At 37.7% G+C, this 14,046-nt stretch overlaps 1 protein-coding gene across 2 annotated transcripts in view; it reads left to right on the top strand.

Moving 5' to 3' along the window:
- The window catches only part of LOC102221087 (copine-8-like), an 84,551-nt gene that overhangs the window by 46,122 nt on the left and 24,383 nt on the right, over window positions 1-14,046 (top strand). For both annotated transcript variants that reach the window (XM_023347595.1, XM_023347605.1), the window contains exons 7-12: window positions 3,443-3,506; window positions 5,366-5,469; window positions 6,141-6,245; window positions 6,664-6,705; window positions 9,933-10,008; window positions 13,624-13,680. In XM_023347595.1, coding sequence (XP_023203363.1) covers window positions 3,443-3,506; window positions 5,366-5,469; window positions 6,141-6,245; window positions 6,664-6,705; window positions 9,933-10,008; window positions 13,624-13,680 — 448 coding nt within the window. The remainder of the gene's footprint in view (window positions 1-3,442; window positions 3,507-5,365; window positions 5,470-6,140; window positions 6,246-6,663; window positions 6,706-9,932; window positions 10,009-13,623; window positions 13,681-14,046) is intronic.

Here is a 14,046-nt window from a genome sequence, read left to right as displayed (position 1 = left end):
TGCCCATGCTGGATATTTTTGTATAGTTTTAAGGGTTTTACTGGCTCTAGTAACCTTTATTTGTTAGTGGTCAGACAGTAAAGTAGGTTGTGAGAGAGAGGGAAGACGTGGCAAAGGTCAACAGGTCAGGATTTGGTTGCTTCAACGACTATGTGAGTTACACCCTCTACCTCTGCGCCACTGCATTGCCTCAGATTTTTAAAAATATCGATAACGAGAGAAGGGTAAGTTTGCCTGGACTATATTTATATTATAAATAAAAAAAACAATGCTTCTGTCTTACTTGTAGACTTTCTTCAGAAAGATTCATATTCAAAAAGAGTAGGCTGCACTTTTTCACTTTTTGTTCTCTTGAGTCTTTTATCCCCCTCCCAGAATTACAAAAGACAAAGAGAGGGACTCTGTTCCTAACGGAACGTAATTGGCTCTAAATGTGGTCACACATGCGTCTTGTGAGTACAGAAAATCAGTAAGTTATCGGCTTCTTTGTTTCCATATGCAATTCAGAAGCATCGTAGTGTTAAAAAATAGATCTGGACTAAGACACAGGAGGGTGACATTCGCTTTCCACGCCGATACGCGTCCGCGTTGTGAGCACCTAAGAGCTTCCGCAATCTAAAAATCCATTTCAGTGATACTTGGGGGACCGTATGCTGGTGCAGTCAGGCCCACTCTGTGTTCAGGCGTCGGCCTCTCGTTCAGCTCTTCATCTTTCCAGGGACTTAACTCCCATCTCCCTCTGCCTTTCCCACTCGGTCCGTCCTCTTCTGTTGGCTCTCCAGCCCGTTTTTTTTTCCCCCATCCGCCCACTTACCGAGCAATCTGTCCATGTCGTGGAGCAAATTAATTTCAGTAACTCCTTTCCCGCTCATCAAAGGAAGCGTGGTGAGTCTGAGGTGACTGTGCGCTTGAGGGGATGGACGGGGGCTTGCAAAGCTTTGCTCCAATTTTCCTGCAATTTCTCTGTTTTATTATTTTCTTTCTGAGTCATTACTGGTCAGATCTTAGCCAAATGAAATGATCTCTGCCCTTTCAAACCAGATGTTTGTTTGTGGCAAACATCTGGTCTAGTTTTAGTGGTCAGCCTCCCGTGTCTTAGTTTGCCTTTCCTGTCACTGTTGCTGCTGTATTAAAAAACTCATTTAAAATAAGTAACACTTCACCTGGTGGAGGGGCAAGTTCTGTCCTCTGTTGATTTATTTAGGACCTTAAGATTATGATTATATTTGCTGTAGAGCTAATTTCTCATTTATCTGTTAGATCTTGACTAAACTCTGAACAACACTATCGTACGTGGGAAACAGAAACTACTAAAAAAAAAACACACATTTGTTTCAACTTGGTATCATAGCAACAAAACACGTGCAGCGAAGTCAGAAGGGCTGCATACACACAAACCATTGACCAGTTGTATGGAAATAGAATCAATACGTCCACAGCGACTTGTTGTTTCCAATTAACATGGGAACGCTGCTTAATGTTGAGAAGAAAGGAAATAGTTGCAGGAGGAAGCTAAAGATTGTTTGAACAAAAGTATTGAGACTGTCATTATGGTTTTCACTGTACTAAAATTTAAAATCTTAACACCAAGTAACTCCGTTCTATTTAATTACTAGTAAGCAATTCAGCACTGAATTAATATAAAACCATGTTGTTTTCCTCTGTAGCACATAAGAACCTCAGACTTAGTTGAACAAGTAACAGCTGCTCTGTTCAGTTTCAGCGTTCCAAGCAATTTTGCCTCATATTTTCTCTGGTGATCCATTAGAGTAAGCATTGTTGGTTGCCATGGGTTTTGACGAGTTAAGGTTGACAGTTGTAAACCTGAGTGTTCAAAATAAACTTAAAGCCGCTTCAAGAATCAAAGCTTCTTGAGTTTCCAACATTTGAAATGTTAAAACGTGTATAACGTACGCCATAGATCTCTTTTTTAAGTTCTTTTTTCAGAACTTTTGAGTATTAATTATTGCATAGGTTCAGTTCAGCCATTTAAATGTGCATATTGTTCAGTCTTCCATAATATTGAGGAGACGGTCTCTCAATATGAACGTCTTTCGTTGTGTTTGAAGGGCTTGTGTGATGTTTGTGTTTTGGTTGGACATCCAAACCATATACAGTGTATATCGTTATGATGTTTGTTTCTAGTTGATGTAGTGGTTGTTTTTTTTAAAAGCATTTGTGTGAGTAACCATGGTGATCTATTGGGCTGAGGTCAGATTCTTTCTGTCTGCAGTAGTGATGCGCAATATATCAACATTAACATCGGTATCGGCTGATGTTGGTCGTTTTTTAACATCGGTTCAATGAGTGAGCCGATATCAGCGTCAGATGTTTATTTGCATCGTCTTGCTGTTTTGCGTTTTCAGAGGAGGAGAGGGTTTGGTCATGTGGTATTTGTGTGGTCTTGCGTTTCCTTTACAAATGTGTGCAAACGTTGTCAATATTCCACTACTGTCAAAGAACAGACCAGCATAGAAAATGGTACTTAACCTTTTGAATAAAAAGACAACTTATAATTTTGATGAACATCCACTGCAGGAAATGTGTTGTCATTCTTAAATAACCACTATTTAAAGTGATTTATTTTGTGTTTTAATCAATCAATCAAGTTTATTTGCAGAGGGAATTTCAGCAACAAGGCAGTTCAAAGTGTTTTACATCATGAAAACATCATAAACACATCATGTAGTTAACAATTGTGTAAACTAGCGACAGACATTGCATTTTGTCAAGTGTGATCATTAAAATCATACATGTTGGTCATTTTGACATTTAAAATTAGAACAATTAAATAAAAAAACATTTTAACACAGAAATGTAGCATTGATGAAAAGTATGTTTAATTCCTTCTTTTAGGATGTTATTTTTAAAACGTACTTTTAATTTGACAAATGAGCCTCATCAGAACGCATATTCCAATTTATTGAATATGACTGTATAAACATATATTTAATATCTTGTGTTGAAGGTTGTGTGTCATATCTCGAAAATGTCGAAGCACATTCATTTCTTGTTACTGGTCATGATTGACTGCTGATAGTTAGGTCGTCATGGGTAATGGTATCGTATCATTTATCGCGATACATTTGTTACGATAGGAATCTTGGTTTGTTATTGTCACAATAAATTCCAAATTGATCATGTTTGTTTAAAAAAGACTGTCCATATTGTCGACATTGTTAGTTTTACTATTGTCTATATATTATTATAGTCTGTCCAATTATAATAAGTATACATTTGAAATTATGATTAAGTGGAGTTAATGTGTGCGCCTTAGTGATACAAATCACACTTCTTTATGTGACTGGTGTCCTGAAGAAGAATCTTTAGGAGCAGTGTTTGTGTTTGTGCTATTATTGTGCATCATGCAGTAACAGCCGTATAGTCATCACATTATTTTTTTTCTCTGTTTTTTGTTTTTTTTTCTCTCTGTTTTCTCCAGTGGAATTCCAGGAAAGAAATGTGGCACCGTCATCATTAGAGCAGAGGAGCTGAGCAACTGCAGGGTAAGAGTCAGACTTGAAGCCACTGTCGTCTCCCGTCCCCCGCCCGGCCTCGCTCTCATCTCTCTCTCAGCCGGCTTGTTAGTTTCTCTTTTAAACCAGAAAGTCGTTATTGGCTTACAGTGGGATTCTGTCAGGACTATCAAACAATTTTCACAAACAACTTCTTATGGATTTGGCTTCTGTTGGGATCAATCTGAATACTTTGGATAAGGTGTGGATAAGTTGTTACTAGGTCAACGGTTTCACAGCAGTAAAGAAAATTAGTTTGAAACGTAAGCAACATCGGGGAAAATCTTCTTTCTCTAAGTAGTTCATCAAGCCAAGTCAAAGAGCTTGTTTCACAGAGTGGCATTGGAACAGAAAGAATCTAACCTACAATTCTATCACAATGTATCATCACACTTTAAATGTGAAAAATGTCATTATTGCAAAGAACGGGAATGTAATTTTGGTTGATTATGACCACATATTATTTTTGTCATTGACCTTTTTCTAAAAAAAAAAAGGTTAATAGAGAAGCAATGTTGTGACAACTGCTTGAAGGTAGAATTTCAAAGAGTTTCCTAAAGAGACAGAGGCCCAATTTCATGGCGTTAAATTGCAAAGCCAATTTTCTTTTAAGTTGTATTTGATATTTATAGCATTTTTATAACAACTGAAGGTACCATAGTTACTTGATTGTGCAATGTGCCTGGAAAGTCCATAACCCTTCCCCTTTAAAACAGTGAATCTGGCATTTCACACTTCTGATCACTCGGTGCAAACATGCAGACATTTTCAACTTTACTTTACAGAGTACAGGCAACTAAACCAGTCCAAAACAAAAAAAAAAGATTCCCATCAGAGCATCTGAGCATTATTTTGTACTCAATGCATCTCGCTATCTGGGACGTGACAACACGTTAAAGAGTTATGAAGTATACTGGTGTAGAAGAAATGCAAGCTATATGGGGGATTCCACTAGCTAAAGCGCGGGCCTCTCAGGGAGTATTGCCAAATTCTGATCGCTTCAGTTGGAAAAATGTTCCCTGATTTCAAAACCTTTCCCAAAGTGGTGCTTGTAATCCCAGGTTTCCATTGTGGGAGCAGAGTGCAAATTGAGCCTCCAGATCAACATTAAAACTTCCATTAGAAGACGTCTGTCGGAGACAAAAACCCAAAACCTCATGACAACTTTAGACATTTGATTACACACAAGCAGGCGTGGTATTGAGGTCCATGCAGACCAGGTGGAAGTTAAACAATAAAACAATGAAGTCATTGTTTATATGCAGCTACTACCACAGTCTGTTGTTTTTATCACTGCGGAGAAAAAGCATGTTGTAGATTTTCTGTGAAGCTTGTTCAGGTTGAATATTACATAAAATGATAGACTATTAACTACATCGTTATCATTTTAGAAATGGGCAGGCCAAAATAAATTGTGGCGGGAATATTTGGCCACGTAGGTCAAAGTGACAGACAATGAAAAAGTCTCACTCAGCCTCTGGTTGCCGTGACGTTTGATGGTGTCTAACTGCAGTAGATGTCCACAGATGAGATTAAAAGTCAGAAAAGAGGTGAAAGTTTTTAACGAACATATGATCCTCAGAGGAAATATTAAATGCAATGTTTAATAATAATATTTCCATCACATGGTTTTGTAATATTGAAGTGTAACCAGTGGACAATATCACAATCCCTCTGCTTTGTCAGATTGTCAACACATTTCAATGATCTAATGTCACCATGTGCTCTATTTTTGTCTCAGGTCCCTCATTTAGTTCCCTTTGAAAAAATTTCCAGACACAAATATTGTGTCTGGATATTTACATCGTTAGTTGTTCTCAGTAACATGTGTTTCTATTTCTCCTGTTTAGGAGTCGGTGATGCTTCAGTTTTGTGGCAACAAGTTGGATAAGAAGGACTTCTTTGGCAAATCGGATCCTTTCCTTGTGTTTTACCGCAGCAACGAAGACGGGTCGTAAGTCCTTCAAGGCATTTTTTTCCCCCATTTGTTGTTTTGCCTCGACTTGGTGAACTGAGAGATCCAGCCATCTCGATGTGACGCATGTAAGCAACAGAAAACCCAGCCGGCACGTAAAGATGACTGTAACGTACACGGAGGCCCGAGCGCGGCTGTTTTCATGCTCTAAAAGCTCCTATGCAGAGTGACTTGTCTCTGCGACGTTACATAACCCTTGATGATGTATATGTGACATTCTCCCTCCTAATCCCCCCCTTCTTTCATCACGAGGAGGCAGTAGATGAGCCGATAAAACAGGACAGAGTTGACAAGAAGAAAACAAAGAGGGTAGTGATGGAATTAAGTGCAAAACTTTGTGCGGAGGTCACTTTTATCTTTTTTTTTTTTCCTGCCCCGCAGATGCTTGTTATTCAAGTCGACTTGAGCGTCTCACACTTAACACGTTCTCTTTAGAGCAGCTGGGTTTGTACTGATGCGACTTAAATGCCCCGCTGCAGGGTATAACAGCAGCACAGCTTGGTAACAAAGAGCCAGTCTGGATGCGGCAAAAAAAAAAAAAAAAAAACAGTTATTGACAAAGAGCGGCATGCATTGCTGGGCTATTATTATGTTTTTCTTTTTTCTTTTCTTCTTTTTTTGTCAACGTAACACTTCTATATGTCTCACAGCTACACCATCTGCCACAAAACAGAAGTGGTGAAGAATACCCTGGACCCGGTGTGGCAGGCTTTTAAAATTCCCGTCAGGGCGCTGTGCAACGGAGACTATGACAGGTACAACGCAGCCCACCGCAGGAACCCTGCAAGCCCTCAGCAACTGGTTACAGATAATTGCAGCGTCTTTAGGATTCCGAATTTTAGAGCTGCTGAAGTATTCAGGCGCGGCGGTGATATGTGGCGACATAGAGAGATTAATTAGCTTATGAAATCTCGGGAAACGTGTGAGGAAAAGTCGAAAAGCACAACGACGGGGTTCCGCGCTGCGGAAAAAAAGCTAATCTGTTAGGAAACTTGTGGTGCGTTCCAATTCAAGTTTATGTGGAGACATTCTTTAAAGGAAAATAAAGGAATAGAAGTGAAATAAAATTACACTGTATAAAGAAACTTTTCCTCACACCAGCAGTGAGCTCTTTGAACTGATAATAAATCTTAAGGGTTGAACTTGTTTTCTACCTTTTCTTTCTCTCTACAGGAGCATTAAGGTGGAAGTTTATGACTGGGACAGAGACGGAGGGTGAGGGTCTATTTTATTATGTTATGACCTACATGTTATTACATTGTGGTAATAACATGTAGGTTTTGGTATGCCATTATTTAATTAAATCCATCCCACATTATTGGCTCCTTCTCACCAATAAAACCTGTGCTGAATATATCTACTTGAAGAACTAAGAAGGGCTCACAGTCCCAGATCACACTTAGAGAAATCATCTCACAGCTTCTTGTTTTATACAGAAAAAGAAACACGTGTTTAGTGCTATGGGTGACTTTTCTTTTGCACTTTCAAATACATAGAGATTAATCCATATTTTTGGAAAAATTACACCTTTTGTGTTCATGTTTGTTTTGTTTTTTTTTTTAAATCCCAACAAACTTAATTGGTAGAAAATATGTAAGACCTTAAAGAGAAAGAGACCTTAAACTAAATCCTCAACATCCCAGCTTTAAATTCTGCAGCATTCTTAGTCTCTCAGTAGCTGCATTTCCGTTAAATGTGCAATTTAATACTTTAAATTTGCTTGATGGAAACACGGCAATTTGCATTTCTGCTCTTTCCATAAACATTTTGGTGCTAGAATGAGGTGGCTTTATTTGGCCATGTCGAAATTATTTATTTCGCAAAACTGCAATGGAAACACTTTATTCACATCACATGAGTCACATGATCAACTGCAGGATGTTGCCACTGATGGAAACCACAAAGAAGAAGACGACAGGAAGTGGTAGGAGGACCACAGCGTGGCATGTTTTTTTAATGATTTGTTGCGTGAAAAAACTTATTAATATGTGATTTTAATTGTATTTCTTATTTAATGGAAACACCACAATTGCAAAATTGTCTTTTTTTTTTTGTTGCTTGTATTGACATTTGTGGAATATTGACAAAGTTTTGCACACATTTGTAATGGAAACACAGTGACTTATTCACTAAGCTGCAGACAAAAATATGCCTATGATGAAAGTTGATTCAGTCATTTAGTTTCACTCTCAGAGGTTCGCCTAACACTACAAAAGAAACTGTAGACTTGGTTCAAAACCAGGCAAAACGAGCAAAAACCTCCCAGTATCGGCCTCCAGAAATTAAAAGTGAAGCCCAGGATTCATGGCACTGAGAGTCAGAGTCAGTGTTTTAACTGGATCAAAAGGCGCTTTAAAAAATGTATGAGTTTAGAGCTGCACATTTATCAAACCACTTATAATTTTTCCTTTGTGTTGGTTTTCATATGGAAATATTGCATTATATGTAGAAAAGAGTGCAATGATTTATTGTGGTCAATTTATTGATTGTTGTTGAAACTTGTCATTTTATGAAAGGTGTGCAGACATTTTAGAGCCATAAAGCGGTCCACATTATTGGGTTGTATTACTGACTCACCAAGAACATTCAGATAATACTGAGAAGTTCTGTTTTTATGATAATGACTGGGGTTTTGTTCCCACTGAAGTTTATATACTAGTGTCTGTTCTGCTCCAACAGGAAGTTAATCAGCCTCTAATGTTTTACCTACAGTCCCCTTCAAAAGCATTTGGGGGTTTTTCAGCTCTTTCTAAACGAAAAGCAGAACTGGCATGAGTCAGTTGTTAGTAAATGTGAGGGTTTTTTTAAAAAAAATTGGCATCTTTCCATTAAGCTACTTTATTATTTTTAGTTTCAATTTGCACAATGTTATGGTTAGTGGAAATGCAGCTGCTGTTGAACAGTGTTTGTTTGCTCGGTACATTTGCCCAAGACAAAAAAAGAGAAATCTTAAAACTGCTAAAATCAGACGCCTCTCCGCTTTTGTTCACATTTTGCGAAGAAGGACGTTGCGCTCTGTGTCTTCTTCAGAGGTTTTATTGACGTTCTTGTCGTTCTTGGTACAGCGCCACCACAGGCGAGGGGTGTGAACAGATTTCTCAAAGGGGTTTGGCTTGTTTGACACAGAGTGTATGCGAACGACACCGGCTGAAAATGTAACAAATGTTGCAATTCTGTTCCAAAATCAAACCGAGTCTACCAAACTATCTGGTGTCAGAGTCATCTTGAGTTTTCTCCATCTTCTAATTCCCTTCCCAGCTTTGTGCAGATCTGTTTTGTACCTGTTGGTCTCCCCCATGGTGGAGAAGTTAGAGTTTGATAAATTGAGTGCGTGGAAAGGTGTTATCATGTAAGTAATGAGTTCAAACTGGAGCAATTAATTGAAGTAATGAGGGGAGTATAGGAGGACCTCTTAAAGACGGACAAGCAGGGAGAGACAGAATATTCCTGATTGGTTGGTGATCAAATATGTGTAATAAAATAACACATAAATAAAATACAAATCCTATTAAAATCATAAATCTTGACATTTTTATTCAGATTCTGTCTTTTACAGCTGAGGTGAACCTACTGTAATAAATACAGAACTCTCTTGTAAGAGGGGAAACTTTAAAACCCTCCACCGTGTTTAAGTATCTAAAAGAATATAGCTACTCCACTCACTCCCATATTTACATTCAGAGCAATCAAATATTAATAAACTGGAGCTGCTGCAAACAAAGATAGAGCTTGACTTGTATTATCTTACTGTCACACCGTGAGCAGGACTGTAAAACAAGTAAAAAAAGAAAGATAAATCTTACAAGCTCGCAGTTTGAGAACTGAAAGAAAGGTTGGTATCTCGTTGTTTCCATAACAACCATTTATTTTAAGACTTGTATATAAATGTTCATAAGACGTGCCAATAAGTGTGTACTATATTGCATGCCTTTAAAGCAGAGATTTTTTTCAGACCAAATTTTCTGCCTTTTTAGTGTAAACTACACAAAGTATCTGACTGGATGTGTTTGTTCCACTGAGCTCCTAATAATACCTGACTCTAATTTTAAACACCTTTCATTATCTCCATGAAATTAAAAAACTACCAACTAGCCTCCTGACGACAGAGGCCACACAGCTTATCACTGATACTTCTGATTACTCCTCTAATCTTTTTATGATCCTGTATCCTACGGAAGACGATCAGTGCCACTGAAGAAAAAAAAATAATTCTGACTTTAATCTTGTCTTTTTTTTCCCTCTGCATTTTGACTTTTTCTCAAAATGTTTATGTTTTCTCAGAATTCTAACTTTAATCCTCTGACATCAAAAGTAAGAATACTGAGGGTAAATCAAATCTAACACTTTTTTTTAGTGGCCCTAATCCTCTTCCATATGAATATTTTGAAGTTCGAGTGAAATGTGACCATATTTTTGCTCTGCTTTTTTTTTTTTTTTAACAGACATGACTTCATCGGCGAATTCAGCACCAGCTACAGAGAAATGTGCAGAAGCCAGTCACAGTTCCATGTCTATGAGGTGCTATTCTTCACACACACACACACACACACACACACACACACACACACACACACACACACACACACACACACACACACACACACACACACACACACACACACACGCACACACACACACACACACACACGCCTACAGGCTTTTGTCATAGACGTTGGTATTCATTCAGTCCCTCGATATGACCACACACTCAACCTAATTCCAATTAGAGATGAGGAAGAGCTGGAAAGCACTTTATCTAACACTTTATCAAAATAAAATAAAATAAAACACTTGCACGCACCAATAAGCTTGCTACATGTACAGTGATAAAAGCTCTGCACTCAGCAGCAACTTTCAGTGTCGGGCTGATCTGTTCTCACAGATTTTTATTTTTTCAAACATTTTCTGTGAATGCAACCAGACAAAGCCACAGCTGCAGACTTTTATTTTCTTAGTTACTACAAAGACGAGTTCCTCCCGTGTGATTGACAGCGACCGCTTCTGAATAATGATGCTGGTGGCCATTTCTATCTTTGCTTTTTACAGAAAGAAACCTTCACTAACGTGTGCACTGTGAATAGTTTCTGCGGTTGAGCCTTATAGTGTCAGAATATTTTTGACCAAAAGGACATATGAACATTTGAAGCCTAAAAGCAGAGTTACAGCTCCGCTCTTTACAACTAGATATATTGTAACCAATTACGATCGCTGGGTTTTGTAAAATTTTCACTTGCCAATAGTGATTTTATTCATGTGCTTGTTTTTCTGCTTTCTGCATCATGTTTTTTTGGTTTTTTTCTTTAGGTGAAATAACACGATAAAAACAAAAGCAGTCCAATTTTATGTCACCGTTTCTCCCTGTATCACCAACATGATACAATCTATCAGGTTATAGGAAAAATAAATCTGTATAGAAAAGCCCAGCAACCACAACAAAATAAAATACAGCAAGGGACAACAATATGCGTCTCTGTAAATGCAAGCGAAGCTCTTCCTTTTCTGAAAATAAATAAATAAATCACCTCTGTTGGTTAATGTCACTTCCACAGACAAAGAAATGCAAAGTCCAAATGTACGTAATATATTCAGAGAAACAGCTTCTTTTCATTTGAAGTTCTAAATTGAACCTGTTCATCCAAAGCAAAAAGCCAGTCACTCATTTAGTCCCAGTGGTTTGCTTGCTAGCTAGCTACACCGCTCGCTAGCTAGCTATCATGCCAGTTTCAGTCTAGCATGAAAATTCTCTCAGGATTTTAATAAAACTTGGTTGTAGTCGTTCACTTTAAGATGTAATGCTAACTTGCCGTTTCATCCATGGTTTCTGTACAATATGTGACATTGCTTTAGTTGATTATTTTGTAAGTGCATAAAATGAAACACTCCATCTGACTCACTTTTGTTCAGTTTGCCAAAAATATATATCCACTCTCTCACGGTGAGCGGGGGAATCTATTCAGCACCTTTTTTTCCAGACTAAAAAAGGTTTAAGCAGGGGTAGTTTAAAAAACAATTCACTTTAAAGTTTTGCTTTGCTTGTGCTGACAAGAAGAAATATAGCAGCAATTATTCACTATTTAGCAGTGTGAGCATAAATGCTCAAGGAGCCCTGCTGACTTTAGCTTATTGTCTTCTTTCTATGGTTTTATCCTCTGAATAATATGGTTAAAAAACAAGTTAGATGTAAAAACATTTTTTAAAAATGCATTTTTAGAAATTATGTAGCTTTATGTTATTAAAACTAAAGTTTAATCAGTAATACTTTTATAACAAATTTATGTCAGGTCATGATTTCTTGGTTAATGTCAAGTTGTCATAATGAAGACATTTTGAATAATGTCAACTTTGTATTAAAAGTGTCATGATTTACCAAATGACACTTTATGACAACAGTCATAAATATTCATGAAGACTTACTCAAATAAAGTGTTACCATTTTCTTATTTGTCTTTCTTTTCTTAGTAGTAAATTAAAAGAAAATGCTTTGGTTCTTCTCTCCATTAAGAATCAAATATTCCAACATACTTCATCAAACGTCCTACATTGGTCACCCTTTGGTTTATTGTTAAGGTTTAGTTTGGTTTTAGTACTGTTTTTAATTTTGTTTAATCTTTAAATGTATATGTTCTTAAATTAAAACAGCCTTGCTAGCTTTCAATCTGACCAGCTCGATAGATAGAAAGCTAGCTAGCTAGTTGGCAAGCTGTTGGTCATATTTTACAGTTCATGATCTGTTTTTGTGGTATAAACACACTTCTTTCTCTTTTACTGTAGGATGGATCATATATCACTAAAACTAGTCCAATAGATGGATAACCTTTGAAAAGCTGTCCAATGTTCAGAATAACGTGAACAAAATGCTCAGACTTTTATGTACTTATGTACTTTATAACCTAATTGTCGGGATTTGAGTTTTTTGTGTGATGGGTTGTTTTCTGTTGTTTTTGGACTCTTGGCTCCTTCCTGTGTCTCTGCCCACCCTGTTGGGTTGTTTTTTGTTGTTATTTGGACTCTGGCCCCCCGTCCTGCGCCCCTCCACCCACCCTTGTTGTGTTTTGGTTTTCAGACTTGTTTTGGGCGTCTAGTAGCCGCCCTTGAGGGGGAAAGGGGACTGTCGGGATTTGAGTTTTTTGTGTGTTTATTTTGAGTTCTCTGTGTTCTGAGTCCCTGTGCTGTCCTGTCCTCCACTTGATTGTTCCCTGGTGTGTCTCGTTTGCTTTATTACCCTCTGTGTATTTAACCCCACCTGTGTTCTTTGTTAATCATCGGGTCCTCGTCTCATTTGGTGTCATCGTGCTGTCTCTGTCTTGACGTCCATTCATTCACCCAGCGCTACTTGTGTTAAGCCCTGGTTTCCGCTTAGCAGTGCTGCCTGGGTTTTGGACTGTTTGGTTTATTTGGGATTTCATCATTAAACCACCATTATTCATCTTACCTGGGTCTCCAAGCGTCTGCCTTACCACCACCTCACATCACACCATGGCACTAATAGAATGACTTTGTGAGTCTCTGCAGTAGAAAGGCCGTTTTTATTTCCTTTTTATAATCTGTTGAATTACTGAAGTCAGTCTTCTGAGCCTTTCTCATGTCCTCGAGCGTTTACCTAACTGTTCCATTAGCTCTGCTAAAGCATAAACCTCTGGAGACTAAGACTCAGTAAAGCTGCTTAAGAAGAACAACCTCCATCATTTTAGTGTAGACAGAAGAGTAGGGCAGCCTTTTTTTTCTATATGCCATCAGTTTTCTTCACTTTTCACAGTTCTTTTTTTTCTCCCTCTCTCTCTGACTATATAGATAGAGTAAAACTTGATATTAAATGTGAGCTTGTTCAAATATATACCCCTGTGTGCTGCTGTTTTATCTGGGTTCTTTTGGGAGCAGCATCCTGAGGCCTGTGGAAAAATTATTTGTAAAAGGGAGACTAAAGTAAATTTAGTAATTACTTTGCCTTTAATGTGGGGATAGAGATTGTCTATGGTAATGCTTATTAAAAAGACATTTAGTTCAGCTTTGCTAAATAGTCTGGGTTAATTAAAACTTGAGGGGCCAGGAGTCACTCAAACTTTGACTGCTTCAGAGTCATTAAGACTCAACAATTTTGTTTCAGGCTTTAAAAACAAGCTTATGTCTCCGCAGGTACTAAATCCGAAAAAGAAAGGGAAGAAGAAGAAGAAGTACCAAAACTCAGGAACGGTGAGTGGAAACGGTTTGAAACACAAATACTATACAGTATGTCAAAATACATGTGAAAATATTACTGTAGAGATAACAATATACTATGATATACTCTATGATGTTAATTAGAGAAGCAAAAACTCTTGCCCAAGAAAAACATTGGGATTATGTTACTTAGCTTGCCAGGTGTGACATTAATTCAATGTGTTAATGAGTTGTGTCAAAGAGCAATGACTATGAAAAATATCTTGCTAGCTGGGTAGCTAACTAGTCGGGTAGCTAGCCGACTAGTTATCGGTCATATTTCATAGTTCATGCTCTATTTTGGTAAATCTTTCCTTATTTTTGTCTTTGGAAATCAATATGTTCTCGTTATCAGCAGTT

The sequence above is a fragment of the Xiphophorus maculatus genome, chromosome 2, assembly GCF_002775205.1.
Source record: "Xiphophorus maculatus strain JP 163 A chromosome 2, X_maculatus-5.0-male, whole genome shotgun sequence".
Taxonomy (NCBI): domain Eukaryota; kingdom Metazoa; phylum Chordata; class Actinopteri; order Cyprinodontiformes; family Poeciliidae; genus Xiphophorus; species Xiphophorus maculatus.
Note: the sequence above shows the minus strand (reverse complement) of the source record. Positions and strands in the feature narration are given on the sequence as shown.